This window comes from Moschus berezovskii, chromosome 21 (genome assembly GCF_049115385.1).
Source record: "Moschus berezovskii isolate FMDL1 chromosome 21, NW_MosBer_1.0, whole genome shotgun sequence".
Classification (NCBI taxonomy): Eukaryota; Metazoa; Chordata; class Mammalia; order Artiodactyla; family Moschidae; genus Moschus; species Moschus berezovskii.
The window spans coordinates 28,380,296-28,403,422 of NC_142480.1; the positions used below are offsets into that span (position 1 = coordinate 28,380,296).

At 33.3% G+C, this 23,127-nt stretch overlaps 1 protein-coding gene across 11 annotated transcripts in view; it reads left to right on the top strand.

The window, feature by feature from the left end:
- Positions 1-23,127, top strand: part of HECTD1 (HECT domain E3 ubiquitin protein ligase 1) — a 76,750-nt gene that overhangs the window by 26,425 nt on the left and 27,198 nt on the right. For all 11 annotated transcript variants that reach the window (XM_055418195.2, XM_055418193.2, XM_055418197.2 and 8 more), the window contains exons 11-24: positions 4,334-4,472; positions 4,651-4,821; positions 9,299-9,521; positions 10,016-10,279; positions 10,399-10,475; positions 13,065-13,199; positions 13,998-14,144; positions 14,984-15,078; positions 16,261-16,366; positions 17,989-18,123; positions 18,635-18,774; positions 19,061-19,384; positions 20,313-20,479; positions 20,574-20,750. In XM_055418195.2, coding sequence (XP_055274170.1) covers positions 4,334-4,472; positions 4,651-4,821; positions 9,299-9,521; positions 10,016-10,279; positions 10,399-10,475; positions 13,065-13,199; positions 13,998-14,144; positions 14,984-15,078; positions 16,261-16,366; positions 17,989-18,123; positions 18,635-18,774; positions 19,061-19,384; positions 20,313-20,479; positions 20,574-20,750 — 2,300 coding nt within the window. The remainder of the gene's footprint in view (positions 1-4,333; positions 4,473-4,650; positions 4,822-9,298; positions 9,522-10,015; positions 10,280-10,398; positions 10,476-13,064; positions 13,200-13,997; positions 14,145-14,983; positions 15,079-16,260; positions 16,367-17,988; positions 18,124-18,634; positions 18,775-19,060; positions 19,385-20,312; positions 20,480-20,573; positions 20,751-23,127) is intronic.

The window sequence follows — 23,127 nt, forward strand, 5'->3', positions numbered from 1 at the left end:
AGTTGGGGTTTAAAGGATACTTGGAAGTTTTCTAGGGAGATAGATTTAGAAGGGTCAGTGAACAAGAATATGTACAAAGCCATGAAGTTATGAGTCATTTCTTCCTGACATGGGTCCTGGTGGCTCTCCCTCTATAGTGTGTCCAGAGTCTGCCGTGTTTGTCCATCTGTTGCTAATACTCTGGTCCAGAGTACCAGAGTCTGTAGTTTGGCTGCTGTAGTTGCCTAGTCTTTCTCCTCTTTCTGTCTTGTCCCTCTACAGTCTGTTCCTGCATATTAGACTGAATTCATTTTTAAATCATGTCACATCACCTGATTTAAACCTTCCAGTAGCCTCTTCTTGTTTTAGTCACTAAGCCATTGTCTGACTCTTTTGCAATCCCATGGAGTGTAGCCTGCCAGGCTCCTCTGTCCATGGTATTCTCCAGGCAAAAATACTGGAGTGGGTTGACTTCCTTCTCCAGGGAGCTTCCCGACCTAGGGATTGAACTTGCATCTCCTGCTTGGCAGGCGGATTCTTTTCCGCTGAGCCACTTGGGAAGCCAAGTAGTTTTTAATTGGCCTTAAATAAAACCTAAGTCCTTAACACTCAGGCTTGGAAGGTGTCTTGTTTAAGTCCCATTCAGCTCTCTGACCTCATTTAGTACTATCTAACCCCTAGTCTTGGAGAAGGAAATGGCAACCCACTCCACTGTTCTTGCCTGGAGAATCCCAGGAACGGGGGAGCCTGGTGGGCTCCCGTCTGTGGGGTTGCACAGAGTCGGACACGACTGAAGCGACTTAGCAGCAGCAGCAGCAACCCCTAGTCTCTTGCACTTAAACTATGCTAACCTTCTTTCTGTATTTGAAACTTTCTATGTACATTCTTACCTTAAGGCTTTTCACTTACCTCACTTTGTTGGAGACTTTTCAGTCTCCAGAGCTTTTGAATGGTGGGTTGCTTCATTCAGGTCTCAGTTCAAATGCTGATGTCCAGTAACAGTTATCCACCCAATTTAAATTTTCCCCTAAGACATTTTTCACATCAGTCATAATATTTTACTGTCCTCAGAGAGTTTACACTGTCTGGAATCTTGGTCTTTGAGCTTTTTGTTTTATCCTCTGTCTCCACTCTAAAGCTGTGTTTAAGTGTTATGAGGCAGTATTTGTCTTTCTCTGGCTTATTCACTTAGCACGATGCCCTTGAGGTCCATCCATGTTATCACTCAATAGATTTTTTAAAAAGTCAGTTTGCCAACTATGGATTCCATACTGATGCACATTCAGTATGTATGAAAATGTTTAGACTCCTGTATCAAAAAATCCCTCTACTGAAGAAATAAAACTGTATATAAATAATACACAGTATATTAACTAATAATAGTATTAAATATATTAAATAATAATAGTATAAAAATAATACTATTTATTGTATTGATTGAAAAGCCTGTAAGCCAAATGCTCACAATTTATATAATACTGTTAAACAGGAAAATTTTATTTTATGTATATTATGCATGGTGAATTGGTTAAGAGATGAGTTTGAGCTGAGGCTCTTAATTTATTAACTCTCTGACCTTAGTAGACTTACCTTTCTTTCTCTCCTTTTTTTTTTTCATCTGTTAAACTGAGCTAATAAAACTACTTTATAGGGTTTGTTGGGTGGATTAAATGATATGTAAAGTTTTAAAAATACGTACAAGTGTTCCTGGCTCATAATGATCAGCGTGATAGTGATAGTAGCCAGATAGGTAGACAACATGTGAACATTCTTATGTTATTTTAATTGAGATAAATCAAAACATAAAACTATTATTGTACACAAATGCTGATTTTACAACCATATATACATAGGTATTAACAAACACTAGAAGGAACTTACCCAGTTAGGCAAGTTTGTACTCCTTTTACCTACTGTATTCTATTATGTACTTGAATTTGTAATAAAGGATATTTTAAATTTAAGGAATGCATAGTGTTATGAAATTCACCTAGGGAGAGTTGTGAAATACATGAAGGCCACACTCTGAGGGAATACAGCTGTGTCATATGCCTCTCTGAGATCTCGGTAGTGATTTTTGCCTCTCCACCTTTCCTGTGGAGAAGTCACTTCAAGGGCAGTGATATCTACAGCTTGGTGCTCAGACTATTGCTAGATGCTCAGAAAACATGTGTTAAATGAATTACTAACTTTTATGTAATAGACCAGTGTATAATAATTTTAATGTCTGTGGTTATGTGTGTCTTCTATTTTAAAAGAACAAATTGCTTATTATAAAGTTGAGGTTAGTTTATGTGACGTTATTGAACATCTCCTATGCTCTGAGCAAAGCAGTAGATAAATAGAAGGGAAAGGAGTCATGGAAGTTGTTAACAGTGGGAATATTTGAGGGCATAGGGTTACTAGGATCTCATTTAGAGAATATAGTTATAATGAACATTCTTAAGTTTGACAAAGGATGAAAATGCTTAATTAAAAATTTGATTTCAATATAAACCATCAGGTGTTTTAAGAGTTTTGTTTTTGGATTTATAGACACCATTTATTAGTAATTGTGCCATTTTTTATTTTCTAAAATTATCATGGAATGTTAACAATAATGCTGCTTAAATATGGCATAGCACATGTAAGTAAATTACAGAAATAATTTGTTTTAATGAGCTCAATTAATAATAAAAAATGAAATTACCTAAAAAATGGATGTGTACCTAGTTTTAGTGCCAAAGAATGCTCAAACTACTGCACAATTGCATTCATCTCACACGCTAGTAAAGTCATGCTCAAAATTCTCCAAGCCAGGCTTCAGCAATATGTGAACCGTGAACTTCCAGATGTTCAGGTAGGTTTTAGAAAAGGCAGAGGCACCAGAGATCAAATTGCCAACATCTGCTGGATCATGGAGAAAGCAAGAGAGTTCCAGAAAAACATCTATTTCTGCTTCATTGACTATGCCAATGCCTTTGACTGTGTGGATCACAATAAACTGTGTAAGATTCTGAAAGAGATGGGAATCCCAGACCACCTGACCTGCCTCTTGAGAAACCTGTATGCAGGTCAGGAAGCAACAGTCAGAACTGTACATGGAACAACAGACTGGTTCCAAATGGCTGTATATTGTCACCTTGCTTATTTAACTTGTATGCAGAGTACATCATGAGGAACGCTGGGCTGGAAGAAGCACAAGCTGGAATCAAGATTGCTGGGAGAAATATCAATAACCTCAGATATGCAGATGACACCACCCTTATGGCAGGAAATGAAGAGGAACTCAAAAGCCTCTTGATGAAAGTGAAAGAGGAGAGAGAAAAGGTTGGCTTGAAGCTCAACATTCAGAAAACATGGCATCTGGTTCCATCACTTCATGGGAAATAGATGGAAAAACAGTGGAAACAGTATCAGACTTTATTTTTCTGGGCTCCAAAATCACTGCAGATGCTGATTGCAGCCATGAAATTAAAAGACACTTGCTCCTTGGAAGGAAAGTTATGACCAACCTAGATAGCATATTAAAAAACAGAGACATTACTTTGCCAACCAAGGTCCGTCTAGTCAAGGCTATGGTTTTTCCCGTGGTCATGTATGGATGTGAGAATTGGACTGTGAAGAAAGCTGATCGCTGAAGAATTGATGCTTTTGAACTGTGGTGCTGGAGAAGTCTCTTGAGAGTCCCTTGTACCGCAAGGAGATCCAACCAGTCCATTCTAAAGGAGATCAATCCTGGGTGTTCATTGGAAGGACTGATGCTAAAGCTGAAACTGTAATACTTTGGCCACCTCATGCGACGAGTTGACTCACTGGAAAAGACTCTGATGCTGGGAAAGGTTGGGGGCGGGAGGAGACGGGGACGACGGAGAATGAGATGGCTGGATGGCATCACCGACTCGATGGACATGAGTTTGAGTGAACTCCGGGAGTTGGTGATGGACAGGGAGGCCTGGCGTGCTGTGATTCATGGGGTCGCAGAGAGTCGGACACGACTGAGCGACTGAACTGAACTGAACCTAGTTTTAGTATTGTCTTAGTTTGTTTTTGTATTAAAAAATTTTTTTTTATTGGAGTATAGTTGATTTACAACATTGTGTTAGTTTCTGCTGTACAGCAAAGTGAGTCGATTATATAAACATATATCCAGTTTTTAAAAATATTGTTTTCCCATATAGGTCATTACAAAGTAGTGAATAGAGTTCCCTGTGCTATTCAGTAGGTTCTTACTAATAGTGTTCTTATATTAAGTTTACTTTTAGCAGACTGTTTAAAACTTAAATTGGATATTTTAATTTTCATTAGTTTTTTTTTTAATTTAGCTTCTTATCATGGCTACCTAAAAGTCTTTTTTTTTTTTTTACTTTTCAAGGAAAGCAAGTCTTGCTCTGATTCGAAAAATGATTCATTTTTGCTCTGAAGCACTCTTAAAAGAAGTTTGTGATTCTGATGTTGGTCACAATTTGCCTACAATACTAGTGGAAATCACTGCAACTGTTCTTGATCAAGAGGTAAGTTTATTGTCTTTTTGAAACTTCTATAGTTTTAATTTCATTAAATAGTAGTAAAATTACTTGCATGCTAATTTTATTAAATCATACTGTCTGCGCAAATGAGTGCATTTTTCTATTCCATGCAGCTAAACTTATTTTTACCATTTTCTTTTAATTTCCTTCTTTTTCTCCCCAGGATGATGATGATGGCCACTTGCTGGCTTTGCAAATCATAAGGGATTTAGTAGATAAAGGTGGCGATATATTTTTGGATCAGCTAGCCAGACTTGGTGTCATTAGCAAAGTGTCCACTTTGGCAGGTCCTTCCTCTGATGATGAGAATGAAGAGGAATCAAAACCAGAAAAAGTGAGTGGTGTTGATTGCGGTGGTATCTGTCAGGAATAGGGTTTCTTTTGAAGAAATGTAGTTCTAGTCATGATGGGTTTTGACAGTTTGACAAAATAATGGCAATACGGAGTCATACTGTAGTTTTTAAAAATTTGGTCACTTTTCTTTTAAAATGTATCATGGGTAAAACTTAAAAGAATATAAAGAATATCAGGACATTCTGTATCCAAAATCACTAATTACTGACATTTTGCCCCATTTGCTTAATTACTTACGAAGACAATGTGTGTGCATGCTCATTTAAAATATATTATTTGAGGGAATTTTATGGTAGTCTAATGGTTGGGACTCTGCGCTTTCGCTACTTAGTGCTATGTTCAATTCCTGGTCAGGGAACTAAGATCCCACAAGCCGCTCAGCATGGCTAGAAATAAAACTAAATAGATAGACTAAAATAAAATATATTATTTAAGAGAAATAGGATACATTGTGTCCCTTTTTACACCTAAATTCTTCACCATAAAACTAGGACATTGTCTTATATAATCCTAGTATAGTTATCAAAATCAGGAAATTTAAGATTTATAAAAAAATATTATCTAATCCAGAGACTTACTCCAATTTGCTGTTGTCTCTAATAGCAAACCCCACCTGCACCTACAGCCTTTCTACCTCTCCACCTCACACTTCCAGAAGCCAGTCCAGGAACACATTGCATTTAGTCATCATGTTGTTCCATTTCGCAGCTTTCTCTTTTATAGCCCTGGCATGTTTTTGAGGAGGAGAGATCACTTAATTTGGACAATGATCCTTACATTGTGTTTGTGCCATGTTTCTTCATGATTTGATTCAAGTTGTGTGTTTTTAGCAGAAAGGCTATAGTGGTGATGTTATGATGATTTTGGTGTAAAATACTCCTTCTAAGAGGCATATAATGTCTGTTTGCTCTCCTGCTGATAGTTAACGTGGATCAGTTTGTCATGTTTGCCTCTGCCAGGTTTCTGTATTGTAAAGATACTTTTTCCTTTTGTAATTAGTAAGTAATTTATGGGGAGATAGTTTTGAGACTGGAGATAATGCTGTTGTTTCTCATTAAACTTTTATCTACTGGTTTCAGTACCTATTGATAATTCATGCTTTAGATTGCATGTCAAAAAATACACCTTATCTGTCTCTACCAAGTGCCAGCAAGGGTTAAGTCCTGCCTCTTAGTGATTGCTTCCTAAGTATTAGCGACTGAGTAATACTATTTTTGAGAGAACGATAGAGTATGGATTGTAGTTGCAGAATCCTTCCTGGTTAAGGATGAATGTGTATATTTCCTAAATTACTGGACATTTAACATAAACCAAATAAGAAGTGTTATCTGGGTTCATCCCCTTGGAATTCTTTCAAGAGATAGGTTACAGATTCCAGCAGTCTTTGTAGAAATTAACAAGCAAATTCTACATTTATATGAAAATTATAGGAACTGAACTGAGAATAGCCAAAGCATCCTTTGAAAGAAAGATGTAGTAACTAAGAAAGTGTGCTAGTGGTGTAAAAATAGATTAATGACCCGCACATATATGGTCAGTTGTTCAAACAAGTGCTAAGGTAATTCAGTCAGGAAAGGGTGATCTCAAAAAATTGTTCTTGAACAAGTGGATAACATGTGCAGAAATATGAAATCTCTCCCCTTTTAACAGAGAATAAATCATGAACTAACATTTATGAGCTAAAATTGTAAGGCTTCTACAGGAAAAAGAAGAAAATCTTAGTGACTTGGAGTCTGCCAGAGGTTTCTTAGGACATTAAATCATTATATTATAAAAGAACAACAACAACAAAAATCAGTAAATTGTTTTCATTAAACTTTAATTCCTCAAAATACATTATTTAGAAAATGACAAGACGAGGCAGAAAATTCTTCGAGATTTTATTTGTCTGAAAATATCTTTTTCTTTGGGGGACCATGCTGCATGGCTTGTGGGATCTTAGTTCCCCAATCAGGGATCGAACCTGTGCTCCCCGTCGTGGCAGCTTGGAGTCCTAACCACTGGATTGCTTTTGCCCCCCTATTTTTTTCGGCTGAACCGAATCTTTGTCGCTATGCGCATCATCTTTTCTAGTTGGAGTGTAGGGGCTTCTTGTCCATACATGGTCTTCTCATTGCAGTGGCTTCTCTTATTGTAGAGCACAGGCTCTAGGGTGTGTGGGCTCAGCAGTTATGGTGAACGGACTTAGTTGCTCTGTCTTCCCAGACTAGGGTTAAAGCCTGTGTCCCTTGCATTGGCAGGTGGATTCTTAACCACTGGACTACCAGAGAAGTCCTGGCCTTGATTTTTAATGGACATTTTCAGTGCCTGCAGGGATTCTTGCCAGCCATTTTTCTAGTACTTGAAGAGATACTCCATTGTCACTGGATGTGTGTAGTGTCATATACTGTTAACATTTACCTTATTTTTTCATCTTGTTCCTTTGTGTATATTGAATCTTTTCTTCCTCTGGCTATTCTTAAGACTTTATAACTTGTTTTTAGCAATTTGTCTTTCATGTGTGTAGCTGTGTTTTGGAGAAGGCAATGGCAACCTACTCCAGTACTATTGCCTGGAGAGTCCCATGGACGGAGGAGCCTGGTAGGCTGCAGTCCATGGGGTCGCTAAGAGTCGGACATGACTGAGTGTCTTCACTTTCACTTTTCACTTTCACGCATTGGAGAAGGAAATGGCAACCCACTCCAGTGTTCTTGCCTGCACAATCCCAGGGACAGGGGAGCCTGGTGGGCTGCCATCTAAGGGGTTGCACAGAGTCGGATACGACTGAAGCGACTTAGCAGCAGCAGCAGCTGTGTTTAGCTTGTATGTGTGCATGCACATGTGGGGGTCTGCCCCGGCTCAGGATTATTTAATTTTCTCTGTTCTGTGGGCTTACAGTTATTAGATTTGGAAGAAGCTCAACTATTGGTATGAGGATTTTTCACTATGGCTGTTTGGAATGCAAACGTATGATCACCATGTGTGACTTCTGAATTTTCCGGCTTACCATTTTCAAATCGTTTTGCCCAGCCTTATATGTAACATCACCTGTACACAGGTGGTCTGATACTCAGTAGAGATGTCCTGGAGACCACTTTGCACATTTCTAGAGGTCTTTTTTGCTTGACTCCCTCATCCTGAACTCATCTATTCCATTTTCCTCAGTCTCTTCAAAGACAGATTTCCTTACACTGCTGGACTCTGTGTTCCCTTTTCTTAAGACCTTAACCAGAAAACTGTCTGAGCCTAAGGGGCTTACCTTATTTGTTCCTGTTTTCTAGGAGATCACACAATCCTGTGTTGCTTGTTGTCCGATATCTGAAAATACTTTTTCATATATTTTGTCTGGTTTTTAATTTGTTTATAATGGATAGTCAAGTCTTAATCCTTATTAATCTGTCACGGTCTGGAGCACAAGTACTTACATTAGAGAATTTATAATCCATATTTTGCAATCTTATTTTAGTGTTATAAACTACTACTACTTCAGGGAAGAAATATGTGAAAGATGCATTAATTTTTTTTAAATATTTATTTGGCTGTGTCAGGTCTTCATTATGGCACACTGGCTCTTCGTTGCATCATGCAGGATCTTTCATTGAGGTGCACGTACTTTAGTTGAGGTGCTCACACTCTGTAGCATGGAGGCTCAGTAGCTGTGGTGTGGGCTTAGTTGCCACATGACATGTGGGATCCTAGTTCCACAATCAGGGAACTAGGATGGAACAAAATTCCCTGCATTGGAAGGCAGATTCTTAACCACTGGACCATCAGGGAAGTCCCTTAAAGTTTTTTTTAAGTATAATAAGTTAATAAAAGTTTAAAAATACTTTACCTATACATGCATACATGCACACACTTGCCAAGATCATACATTAGTGATGAATATTCTTAATAGTTAATTGTTATCAACAAAATGAAAACTTTTAGGATGCCAGGCTAGTCAAACAATGTTTACAAATTATTATTTTTTTAAAACTTGTTATAACTAACATTTTTATCATTATAGAAATGATCCAGTACATTTGATTCACTTGGCTAAGGGTGGGGCCTTACAGTTTATTGATAAAACACATTTCTGGTGATTCTTTTACACTGCTAGGTGGATACCATTGATTTAGTGTAAATATCCATTTTTTTTACAAATAATCTCTTAGGCCCAGGGATACAGTGAGTTTATCAAGTCATAGATAGTTAGGTAATTGTGTTTAGAGCTAATCCATTTGTTTTCTTTACCCATATACCTGGAAATGTCATAACTTAGGTCATGTGAATTTCTTAACCATTTTTAAGATGGACTTGTAAGATTATAGATAATTAGTTGAATCATAATACATGTTAAACAGCAGGCAGGTGAATATTATATTCAGGGTGTTTTAATTCTAAATTTGATTCATGGTCATGTTTTTATAAATGCTTACAAATATTTGAAATATAAATTATCTTCCACGATTCATTGAATAATTTTATACATTCAGGAAGATGAACCACAGGAGGATGCTAAAGAATTGCAGCAAGGTAAACCATATCATTGGAGAGATTGGTCCATCATTAGGGGAAGGGACTGCTTGTATATATGGAGTGATGCAGCAGCCTTGGAATTGTCTAATGGCAGTAATGGATGGTTTAGATTTATCTTGGATGGAAAACTTGCCACCATGTATTCAAGTGGTAGTCCTGAAGGTGGATCGGATAGTTCAGGTAATATTTTGTTTTTACAAAATCGTTTTACTAGTTTCTATAATTTTGATAATTTGTTTTTCTGCTCGTTTCTGCCACCACTGTCAAAGCAGTAGCATATCCTTGATGATCATATGGCCCTTTCTTTAATATCAGCAGAGAAAGTGATTGTACCATGAAAGCATTTCATGTCTTTCTATTGTATGAGACAGGGATTACTCTCACCATAATTTTAGGTAAAGGTGCCTCTTATCATGCAGTAATGAATTGCACATGTTTAATGCTGTCTCAAATTGTGTATTTTCCCAAAAGCCTTCTACTTCAAAAAATTTTGACCAGAGGATTGTTTTTATGCCTGAACCTAAATAATAGCAAATTAGTGAGAGTATATCAAAGAACAAAACTTTAGTGAATTTTTTTTTAATAAAACTGATATTCTAGTAGGTAGTTTCATTTTTTTTAAATGGTATATTTGCAAGGAATGAAGTTTTAAAACAAACATTTTGTCTTTATAGAAAGTAGAAGTGAGTTCTTAGAGAAGTTACAAAGAGCCCGAGGCCAAGTAAAGCCATCTACTTCAAGTCAACCTATACTCTCAGCACCAGGACCCACTAAACTCACCGTAGGGAATTGGTCACTAACATGTTTGAAAGAAGGAGAAATTGCTATTCATAACTCAGATGGCCAGCAGGCAACAGTATTGAAAGAAGATTTACCTGGATTTGTGTTTGAATCTAATAGAGGAACCAGGCATTCATTTACTGCAGAAACTTCTCTGGGTAAGTATGTAGGTATGTCAGTTTAGCAGAATAAGAATGAATGAGTATGTTAAATTGCACATAAATTGTTAAATTTCACAAAATACATTCTGTGAAATGTCTTTTTTTTTCTTTTTAAGGTTCAGAATTTGTGACTGGCTGGACTGGCAAAAGAGGAAGAAAACTAAAATCTAAATTAGAAAAAACTAAACAAAAGGTAAATTTGTGGAATTTGATTTGTTTTATCCTTTACCCTGACATAGGGTTTTAGAGGTAGATTATTGGCAGTTCAAAAACTGAGGCATGTAACATAGGCTACCCTAGTCTAATGTATTTTTAATTTTCCTTTTTCGGTGCTCATTATCTCATTTTTCATAATATGTATATATTTAGTTATTTTCTGTATATATACTAAACACTGATATTAAAGTAGAAGCAAAATTGATGAGATAAATAATAAAATTTAAATTATTTTAAAATCATCTTGAGTTTTTAATGTCACAGAAGCTTTAAACTTATGCTTTAATTAATGACAGTAGTGTTTTTAGTGATACAGGGGTATTGAATATACATTATTATATATTGTAATCCTGATTAAATAGTTTGTGATGAAGCAGTTTGAATTCCTGGATCTAGACCCAAATAATTTGATACTTAATTTAATGGCCATCTTAGATGAAGTCACCATCTCAAAAAGATACAGAAGCAAATGTTATTGACTCATATTACTAATTTTTAAATTCTGTCCATTTAGTATACATTTTTTAATAAATCATTATATTTCAATCTATTATATTATTATTGAATTTTTTTATTTTTAAAAAAGAAAGTAAAATTTCATAGTTAGATTCATTATTTTCTGATGACACATTTTTATTTTACATATAATAATGATACAGTTTTTTCATACAGTATGTAAAGAATGCCTTTGAGTAATTGAGATGGGAGGGTACTTGTGTTTGCATGACTTTCGCCATAGAAATAGTAGTAAGGGATTTTACTAGAAGCACTATTACAGTAATTTCCAGTTGTAAATGTAGACTGTGAAGCTACAGATTCTTTCCAATTCAGGATATCTTAAGGGCATTTGAGGAAGAAATATCTCACATGAAGGTAGCCATTATATGGTAAAAGGAATTTGGACTAATACAGTTTACTTTTTTCACGGTAGTTATGTTCTGTGAAGTTTCCATGAATTGCTTCTTGGAGAAATACAGGTGTAGGTTCCTATGAGGCTGTGGTCACATTTTTTAAGTTTTTGCTGCACTGCATACACATGCCCACAAGTGACTGTGAAAAGTGCTACAAGTATTGATTTATGGATTACAAATAAATTTGAGTGACTAGTTGATTTCACAGTTATGAAATTCTCAAATAATGAAGCTCAACTCTTAAATTCTTTATAAACTACCACTCAACTATCTCAGGAGTTTTTTGGAATAAAATGTGAAAGTGTTAGTTGCTCAGTTGTGTCTGACTCTTTGTGACTTATGAACTGTAGCCTGCCAGGCTCCTCTGTCCATGGAATTTTCCAAGCAAGAATATTGGAGTGTCTTGCCATTCTTGTCTGCACGGGATCTTCTCAACCCAGAGATTGAACCTGGGTCTCCTGAATTGCAGGCAGATTCTTTACCGTCTGAGCCACCAGGAAGTTGTATTAACCACCCAAATCTAGATTAACTCACAGGGAAATGAGCTTTATAATACAAAAGAAAAGTAAATCAAAGAGAGCATAGTCTCAGTCCTCTAATTTAATTTTCTTAAAAAAATACAATTATTCATTCAGTTTCTTGAAATCAGTAGTAACTCATTGATCATGTGGTTATTCTTGTGTGTGTGAAAGCTGTATGTATCAAAATATACTAACTTTAGGTAAAAATAATTTTATTATAAAGTAATAGATAAAATATAAAAAATAATTTTGTATACACGCAGTTTTAACCTGTTTTTATTCTTAATACTGTTTATAAAGGAATAGTTTCTTCACTGTTGTCTGATATTCAGAAATTACTTACCTTTTAATTCTGAGAAGCGTACTAAAATAGAATAGTAACATATTATTAATTCATGTAGAGAGCAGATTTTTTTCTATTAACATTAGAGCTATGCTAGGTTAGTTTGTGATATAAATGAAGTTGTAATAAATCATAAAAACAGTGTTATGTACAAAATTTCATCAGACCCAAGCCTTGGACATGTGTGGGTTCCTCTCTCAAATAATATTACTTCAGTTTAAATGAGAGGTAATTAGTGCCTAAACTGACAATAGTCATTCTTGCTCTTGATGTGATATATAAATACATGAGCATCATATTTTGTGTAAATAATATAATGTAAATAGAAGAAAGACATACCAAGTTAAAGTATACCCTGGAATGTTAAAAGGTTCAACTTCAGTTGATGGAATTATAGATGGCTTAATTTTCTTTTCCTTTTTCTCTCCTTTTATTTTTGCTTATTTGTATTTTCTGATTGGTTCACTATAAAACAGATTGTTAAAAAAGAGCAAAATTACCTTTTATAGCTTTATTTTGTTTAAATGAAATAAGCTTCTATTTAGTATATGAACATAAAGTTTGAATAACCAAAAATTAAAATTATATGTTCTTTGAGTTGCCTAAAATCTGCTCGAGTGGTTTTTTTAACCATTAAATCTTTTTGATGTACAGGCATAGAACTAGTAACATTTTTTGGATCTAGAAACTGGCCAAACATCTTAAGTTTAAAGGTTATATATTTAAAAGGAAGATTTGGTAAAATTAATAATTGTGGTAAAAATTCACATTTACTATTTTTATTTTGGTAGGTACGAACTATGGCTCGAGATTTGTATGACGACCACTTTAAAGCTGTTGAAAGCATGCCTCGTGGAGTAGTGGTAACACTCAGAAACATAGCAACTCAGTTAGAGTCTTCTTGGGAACTTCATACAAATAGACAAGTATGTTAGCCTGTAGATTTTATGACACACAGTGATCTTAATTTAATTTTTCTTCTTTATCCTTACTATTCCGGATATTAATTAGGGAGTCAGCAAATTATCACCTGTGGGTTAAATTTTGTATGGTTTTGTTTCTAAATGGTTGAACACATACCAAAAATAAGAGCAGTATTTCATGATTTCTGAAAATGATAGGAATGTGTAAAATTGTTGTTCTGTAGTAGTTTTATTGCACACAGCCACACACATTTATTGCCTGTTGTCTGTAACTGCTGTCAGTTCAGTTCAGTGCAGTTGCTCAGTAGTGACTGACTTTTTGCGACCCCATGAATCACAGCACGCCAGGCCTCCCTGTCCATCACCAGCTCCTGGAGGTCACTCAAACTCATGTCTGTCGAGCCAGTGATGCCATCCAATCATCTCATTCTCCGTCGTCCCCTTCTCCTCCCACCCCCAATCCTTCCCAGCATCAGAGTCTTTTCCAGTGAGTCAACTCTTCGCATGAGGTGGCCAAAGTATTGGAGTTTCAGCTTTAGCATCAGTCCTTCCATAGTGGCTATAATAACAGAGTTAAACAGGTGTGACCAAGATATGTGGCCTGTGAAGCCTAAGATATTTATAATTAGCCCTTTACAAACGAGGTTGCCAAGTCTGGTAGAGAAAATTTGCATTAATAATTTGAATTTCTTAATCTTGTTTAATGTCTAATTTCATGGTAATTGACGTTCTGATAAATTAAGTATATTAAGACCTGTTGGTTTTTTCCAACAGCCTTATTTAATTTCTTTTTTTTTTTAGTGTATTGAAAGTGAGAACACTTGGAGAGATTTAATGAAGACAGCTTTAGAAAATCTGATTGTACTTTTGAAGGATGAAAACACAATTTCACCATATGAGATGTGTAGTAGTGGCTTGGTGCAAGCGCTTCTTACTGTTTTAAACAATGTAAGTAGGACAGAATGAAGTGTATAATTAGAAAATTATTTGTAGGTACACTTTTGACAGAGCATGGTTTACTTTATTTTGTCAAGGAGTATTAAAAACTGTAGTAAACATTAACATCTATAATTTCTCCAGCCATTAAGTTTTATCAGTAGTTTGAGCCAGTTGAATTAAACAATTGAGTTCAGATTTTTTTTAGTTACCTGATTATAATTTATTCAAGATTTGTTTAAAAAAAACACTAACATTATTCACTGCTCTGATTTCCTTATAACTTTTGTAAAATAGAGTTAGTCTGTAGGCCTTTTTAAATACCTGAAATATTTGGATAAGATTAAGTTATGAGCAATAACAGTTTAGGAAGTTCATGTGAATATTTAACAGGTATCAATATTTACCAGTAGCCTTATATTTTCCTCAGTTTAGTCTCTGTTAATGTCTCTTTATTGTGATAAAATTATTTCCTTTATTAAAATTATCTTGATATATCATCATTTTATATGACTTAATAATGTCCATGAAATCATTGTTTTGATATACCAGTCATATTTTTTCTAATACTGATTAATGTAAGTAGTACTGTTAAAATGCAAAATGTTCATAAATAATCTGAAAGTAGCTTTTATACACTTTGAGGAAAGGAATGTAATTGCTGTCCATTATAACATTGAAGATATTAGCCACGATCTACTGGTCATATAATAAAAAATTTTAATTGAAAGAAAATAATGATTTCCCTTAGATTGTATTGATAATTTTGTAATGTATATTAATATTCATCTTTGGAGAATATTTTTTGATTAATTTCAACATCAGCCATAAAACTTTTTTTTTTTTTAAAGAGCATGGATTTAGATATGAAACAAGATTGTAGTCAACTGGTAGAAAGAATAAATGTTTTTAAAACAGCCTTTAGTGAAAATGAAGATGACGAAAGGTAAGTCCCCAAATTTCTTCTAATTTCATGTTTGAAGTGTTTGTAAGTTGATAGGTTTCCTTTGAAATAGTCTATTATAGCATTCATATACAAAATAGGAACTTTTTTATTCAGTAAAAGAGTAGCTTATAAATATATAAAAAAAGAAAGATCTTTTAAAAATATTTTTTAATCTAATGGAATAAAAGGAAAGAATCCGTGTCTACTGTGAATGCAGCTGACCACTTATTTAAATTAGATAATCTTTAAGATACAACTGGACATCTAAACACTGATTATATATTTGATTATATTAAGTAGTAAGTATTCATTCCCTTTTAGGTGTAGTGATGATATGATTTTATTTTATAAAACTTCTTCTGTAGAGCTACATACTCAAGAGTATTTCTGGGTAAAATGCTTTGGCATTTTCTTCAAAATATATGGAAAGGGGAGAAATGATTGGGGATATAGCTAGAAATCAATTGACCATTAATAGGTAACTGTTGAAGCTGGGTCGTGAGTTGATAAAGGTTCATTTATGATTTTATTTACTTTTGAATGTGATTGAATTTTTAAAATAATAAGTTCAATCCCATTAATTTTAAATACCATTTTGAATAAGTGTGTATTACATTATATGGATATATAATCATTTATTGAAACATTAGTCTATTAAACATATTAACTCTTTGCAAATTATTACTAATACTGAAATATTTGTGTCTTGGTGGAAACGTCTTTTTATATACGTTGCTTTAAATGGTTTTTAGTGAGTTGATGATATTTTAAAATTTCTTGAAATAACTTATTGTCATGTTATTTTCCAGAAATAGTTTACCAGTGTTGCCTTGATAACAGTACTATCATTTTCCAAACTTCACTGCTTTATATATTGTTATATGTATCAAATATTATATAATAAAATTGTTTAAACTTTAAAAAATAAAATACACATTAAATTATGCATTACTTTGAATGCAGTTGTGAAAGTTTCGTATGAAAAATGAAATATTTTAGTAAATAAAGAAATTGAGTTATGAGATTACCTTTGCTTACTCAGTTGCAGTCTAATGCAAAACTAGACTTCCCTCTGCATTAATACGGAAAGTAGGGGTCTATGTGAGGTTGGCTGTTGCAGATCCTATATGAACTTTAGTTTGAACTTACATGGAAATTCTTAACAATTACTTGTTTTCCTAGCCGACCAGCTGTTGCGTTAATCCGAAAGTTAATAGCTGTACTAGAGTCTATTGAACGTCTACCTCTCCATTTGTATGATACACCAGGATCCACTTATAACCTCCAGGTAACCATGCAAATGCAGTTGCTGTTATTGCTAAATGCATTTAGAAGCAGTCTTACTTTTCTTAGAAAAACAAAACAAAAAATATTTTATATTTTATTAAAGAATGATTGTGATTGTTTAAACTGTGACAAATCATTGTTTAATGATTGCTTAATAGTTAAATTCTTTAACCCTCAGTGCCTTTTGATTGTTCTTTTTAATGACTCTTGAATGTGTTAGTATTTCAATGTTTATTTTTAGTAGTAAATCATATTTAATAGATCATAAGTGGAAAGTGACACTCTCAGTTGGAAAACAAAAAAGAAAACCCTTTTTTTTTTTTTTCTTGTTTTCTGTATGTCATTGAGTAGAGATGGCCTTCCTTAGCTATTTCTATTGATTCTTTTGAAAATCTGCTGTTATCACATGGTTTTATAAAAAGCCTGTTTTCTTCCTAAATATTATTTGGTTGTCTTTCTTATTAATTCATTTAATTATCCTATGTTAGCATCTAGTATCCCAATATGAACAAATAAAACAAATACTCTTACTGCTAATATTCCAAAACAGATCTTTACCTTTTCTGTAGGTTACTTTAGTATTTACTTACAGGTTATTTGGGCTTGAGTCCTGCTTTTATTTGACCTTTTCTGCATTTCTCCACATCAAATAGTTTCTTTTAAGTACAGCCTTTAATAAGTGACTAAAAAACTATATTTGCACTAACAATGCCTACTCAGTACAAAAAACTTAGCATTTCCTCAGGAACCCATTAGTGTTACCACAGACACTAGATTTCCAGACTAGAAAGCTTGTTCAGAGAGTTACAGTATTGTTACTATATCTGACATGGAACATACATTAAATAAGTTGTAGAGGTCTACTTTTTGCTTTACTTCAAACAGAACATTATAGAGGAACAAGGGGATTTTTGTCTATTATTTTAAAGGTTTTATCTTTGATAGGTGAATGAGATAGAAATAGTCTCAAAGACTGGAGATTTCCCAGCTTATACAGTCATAGGAGCACCAACATCTTTTCTTGTATGTATATCATTTCAGGAGACTGTGCAAGGTACAAAGACAGGAAAGCTAGGGATGTACCCTCTGGTAATCTTGTAGTCTAAAATGCTTCCCAGTGTACATAGAAGTGTTTAATTCTGTGACTATAGAAATTAGTTAAAATTTATACAGAAATGAAGCACATACTTGTTTTATTTACTGAAACATTGGATTGGAAGCTATTCAAATGTCTTGTATTTCTTCAGTTTATTAGCCATAGATTATATAATACATTCTCACTTTAATAGCATAAGTTAATTAGCTGCTTTTTATAACTTACTTAGAAAATTACTACTTATCAGTTAAGGCTGTAATATTTCTGTTAATCTATTAAGTGATTTATAATAATTTTATTTAAACCATGTATGTTTGACGTTGTTTAGAGAGAAGTAGTTTGTTTCTTTCTTGAAAATATTATTCAGTGAACCTCTTTAAAACATTTAGTGGGAAACAGATACTGATACTTCCTTTATGGTTATACTTTATTAACCTCAGTTGCTGTGTTATGTAACATTTCTCATTTTCAAAATGCTAAGATAAAAGCACAGTGTTCCCTGAAGCATTTTAATCATTTCTGTGTAGATACTTACAAGAAGATTAAGATTTCGGTTGGAACGTGCACCTGGTGAAACTGCATTAATAGACAGGACTGGCAGAATGTTGAAGATGGAACCCTTAGCTACAGTTGAATCTCTGGAACAGTATCTCTTAAAAATGGTGAGTTTCTGGCAAGGACATGGTGTGAAATAAGCTTTTTTTGCTGTGGTTTAGCCCTTTAGAAAAGTAGTTTGGGAATTCCATTTTAGAAAATAATGTTTAGACTATAAATGGTTTCTTCATAAAGATGTCTATTATAGTTATTTGTACTACTAAAACAGTGAGCAAAACCTTAATCCTAATAAGTAAAGGAGTATCAATTCAGTAATAATTTCAATTAGTTTGACTATTATTTGGCTATAATAATATACAGACTGATAAGAGAAAAATGTTTTTGTGCAGTATGATTGGCACTTTGTTTTATTCTGTTGAAATAATAGACTAAAGAAATACTTCCTGATATTAATAGTGGGGTGCTATGGATAGGGAATTTTCTAGTTATTTTTCTTTTTAAAATATTTTTTAATGAATATTGATATTTTAAAAAATCACATTAATGGGTTAGGAACAAAGTGGGCAGTGAACTTCAAAATATCATCATTAAGGTGTCTTCCATATCTTCTTTGGTTAGGTAGCAAAGCAGTGGTACGATTTTGACCGATCGTCATTTGTTTTTGTTCGAAAATTAAGAGAAGGCCAAAATTTTATATTTCGGCACCAGCATGATTTTGATGAAAATGGAATCATTTACTGGATTGGAACAAATGCCAAGTAAGTCACTCTATTTAATGTAGATTGAAAATATTCACCCGGAAAAGAAATCTAGGTAGTAGAAACCACTCTGAATATTCTGTGGTTCTAGGAATTTCATCTTTTAGGATAAATCTAAGACCATCCAAATTTTTCTTTTTATGAAGAAAAGTTGCTTAAATTATTAAATATGGAATTTTTCTTAATATAATTTTATGTGGAAAAAAGGTAGTCTGAACAAATACAGTTATTTTAAAAGTGTTAACTGTTAACACTGCTTAAGAGTATTTTCTTTGTTTTTATGTAGAACTGCATATGAATGGGTTAATCCAGCTGCTTATGGACTTGTAGTAGTAACATCTTCAGAAGGACGAAATCTACCTTATGGCCGCTTAGAAGACATATTGAGTCGTGACAATTCAGCTTTAAATTGTCATAGCAATGATGATAAGAATGCCTGGTTTGCCATAGATCTGGGTCTCTGGGTGATACCGTCAGCATATACACTTCGTCATGCTCGTGGTTATGGAAGGTCTGCACTGAGAAATTGGGTTTTCCAGGTATCCAAAGATGGACAGAACTGGACTTCTTTGTATACCCATGTTGATGACTGCAGTCTCAATGAACCAGGGTTAGTTGAGGAGTCTTTGTAAATTGGAAAACTCAGTAAAGAGTGTTGTTTATTTTTATAACTGTATCCTTTTAGAGCTCTCTAGTTTATGAGATACTGAAACAAGATTTTCTTGCTAAAAATATCACCTGATACTGTAATTTAGGTGTTAAAACTTTGAAAAATGACTTTATGAAAGCCATCAAATGCTTTTTAGTGGAAGCTGAATTTATTTAAAAAGAAGTTGATACATAGCTATATATGTGTGTATATAGCACACTGATAAAAGCAAAAGAAAAGAATTAACTTTAACTAAACTATCCATTTATTCACACAATGTATGTGAATGTTTGACAAATTAACAGTGATTATTGACTTTTCTTATTTTATGTATCTGTTTTCCTAAATTTTATATATTGATCATATATGTATGTTTTTACAGGCAGAAAGTCAGCATTATGTGTCTAAAAAATTTAGTTCTAATACAGTTTAATTGTATATTGTGGCACATTTTGAGGAGTAGAGTGTAGATTAAAGTATTTTTTGTATTTGGTGTATGGAGGGAGCTTCTTAACATGATTAATAGGTAATATTTTCAAGCTTTAAAGTTGCTATTTTAATATCTCATTTAAAATTTTGCAAAAAATTAAATATCTTTTTTATTATAAAGACATTTGTTACTCATAAAATTTCTTATTTCTTTGGATTTTATTATAAATCTTTTAGAGTTATGAGTCAAATTAATCATATACATTTAATATTTCATTTTCCATTTTCATAACTGCTATTTTTCTTCGATTTCTTGTTTTTTGTGTAACAAACTTGACTGAACATGAAAGTTACTTTATTTTTCACATAATTTTCTATTATATAAAAAAGATCTTTGCTACCTTAAGCGTATTTTTCGTACATTTAAAATATTATGTAATATTTTCCCTAACATTCACAGGTCAACAGCCACCTGGCCTCTTGATCCATCAAAGGATGAGAAACAAGGGTGGCGACATGTTAGAATTAAACAGATGGGAAAGAATGCGAGTGGACAGACCCACTATCTCTCACTATCTGGATTTGAACTTTATGGCACTGTAAATGGAGTATGTGAAGATCAGCTAGGTAAAGAGAGAACAGTAGGTTTTCTAACTTACTAAAACAATTATACTTATAGAAAGTGACTTTGATTGTATTTCTCTAATTTCTTACATTATAGGAAAAGCAGCTAAGGAAGCAGAAGCTAATCTTAGACGACAGAGACGTCTAGTTCGCTCCCAGGTACTGAAGTACATGGTTCCAGGGGCTCGTGTGATCAGAGGCCTTGATTGGAAATGGCGTGATCAGGATGGCAGCCCACAGGGAGAAGGCACCGTCACAGGAGAACTGCATAATGGTGAGTAGGTGCTTAGCGTTTGTAGTGTGGAAATCGAGTATTTACATAACAAAATATTTTTCTTTTGTTTTTTTGAGGTAGTTTATAAATTGAATAAATGTTCCAGGAATAATAAGAAGAACCCATCTATTGGTTTTATGTTAAAATGGAAAAATCATTTACTTAGATACCGGAAAATTTTTTAATTCTTCGGTGTTGACTCAAAACTTAGTGCTAATAATTTGAAGTAATTTTTATTAATAAGTTAGTATAAGGTGAATACCCTAAAAGACATATTTTTCTGCTCCTTTTGAGTTTTTTTTTAGTTTATTATTCATGTTTCTATTGATCTTAATTTCTTACTCTTTTCTTTATCTTGTTAACCTCACAAGAATCAGGCAAAAAATTTTTGTTCAATTATAAGTCATTTAGAAGAAAAAGCATTAGTGCTTTTAAGTTAAACATTTTTCAGTAAAGGACAGAACAAAAATTGTAGCGTTTTCATTTTTTTATATTTAATTATATATATATATATATATAATTATATTTAATTATATATATATTTATATATATATATAATTATATTTCAAAATGTTTCTCAGTCTACCAGTTTTTCTTTGGGATATTAAACTTTTGTGTTCCATCAGCATTATTTTTTAAAATCCAGTTCATTTTAACTTTTGATTCTGTAGATTTTAAGGAAGTTCATACCCACTTTATGCTGTTAACTCCCAGAAGCAACTATAGTGGCTAGACTTTTTTCTTATAACTTAAAAAAAAAAAATAATTTATTAGTGGATAATTTGCCTAACCAGTGGTGGTTCTTATGAATTTTGTCTACCATTTAAAAAAGTAAAATGTCCATATTGTCAATTTACACCAAATATTGAAAGAGATAATAAAAGTGATAACGCTTAAGAGAATGACTAGCATTTGATATCTTAACTATGTGATAAAAACGTCTGTTTACTTAAACTCTTCTTGCTTTTGCTACGTTTAAGATTCTGTCCCTGATATTACCTTACGAAATGCATTTCTGTTTAGTTGTACCCTAATTTCAGATTATCATCATAGCAGGTTTATAGTGAATGAGCATGTATGCAGCTGCCAAAATTCACAAAAAATAATAATACTTGAATAATAATAGTTCAATTCAGAAATTTCCAGTGTTCTTGTTTTTGTGCATCTTAATGATACTTAGTTAATAATCTATTTCCCCTAAAATGTTTGACTTTTAAATGTGTGAGCTAGTTAGGGATATATAAGCACTGTGTGTTTTTCTTGGTTGCATAGGAAAATTGAAATCTTAATTTCAGGATTTAGCCTATAAGAAAGGCTTATTTTTGCTGATCTGACAAATGTAGAAAAGTCATACCTTAAAACCATTATGTCATAGAGAGTTCTTAGCTTTCAAATACTTAAGCTAACCATTTTTAATAATGGCTAGTTGTTACTCTTTTTATCTAAAGAGGACTTCAGAGTTTTGTAAATATCCACTTTTGGATACGTACCCTTTCTGAGTTCCTGTCAGTGATCAGTTTTAACACATTCTGAAGCGTAATTGAATGGTTTACATTTATTAGTTATTTTTCTAGACTGTGTCAGATCTCTTTCCTTTCTAAAGAACATTTGTGTTGATAGGAATATCCATTTTTTTAACTTATCACACAAATATGAGTACCTATTATGTAAAGGTACTCTATTAGACTTCAGATACGCAGTGATCAACAAAAAAGTACGATCCCATGCTTTCTGGTAAAACAGATAAAACATACAGTTACAGATTTTGATATATGCTATGAAATAAGTTATCAGTATATTTTGGGACCAGTTAATATGATACAAATGTAATTTTTATTCGGGATTGGGGTATGTTTTTGAACTTTTCCTTTTCTCACACTTTTCCATGTTGCAGAAGAGATAGTTAAAAGTTGATTCTTCAGAGGTTAATTCAGCATACAGAATAAATTGAGGCAATTGAAATCTCATCTAAACTAGATTATGTAGTTTTGGGGCAGTCAGTTTCCTCTCAAACAACTTGTATGCAGATAATTCCCACAGGTAATTTAATATTACTTAAAGCCCTCTGAGTTTCATTGTAAACATGTATGAATTTGGCATGTGTGTATGTGCATGTATGCATGAGTGTGTGTGTGTGTGTGTGTGTGTGGGTAAAGTACTTTTAAAGTTTTTAAAGACTATTTTTATGTGCTTTTTTTCCCCCTGAAGTAATTAGCTTATAACACTAAAATGAGAGTGTAAAATTTATATTAATTTTATTTCTAATAGGCAATTTATTTTGTTTTTGGAAGTTAATTACCATTTTTTAAAAAGAGGTATTTTTTCCAAGTATAAGTAAATATAGATTTAATATTATGCTCACTAGTTCTTTTCATGT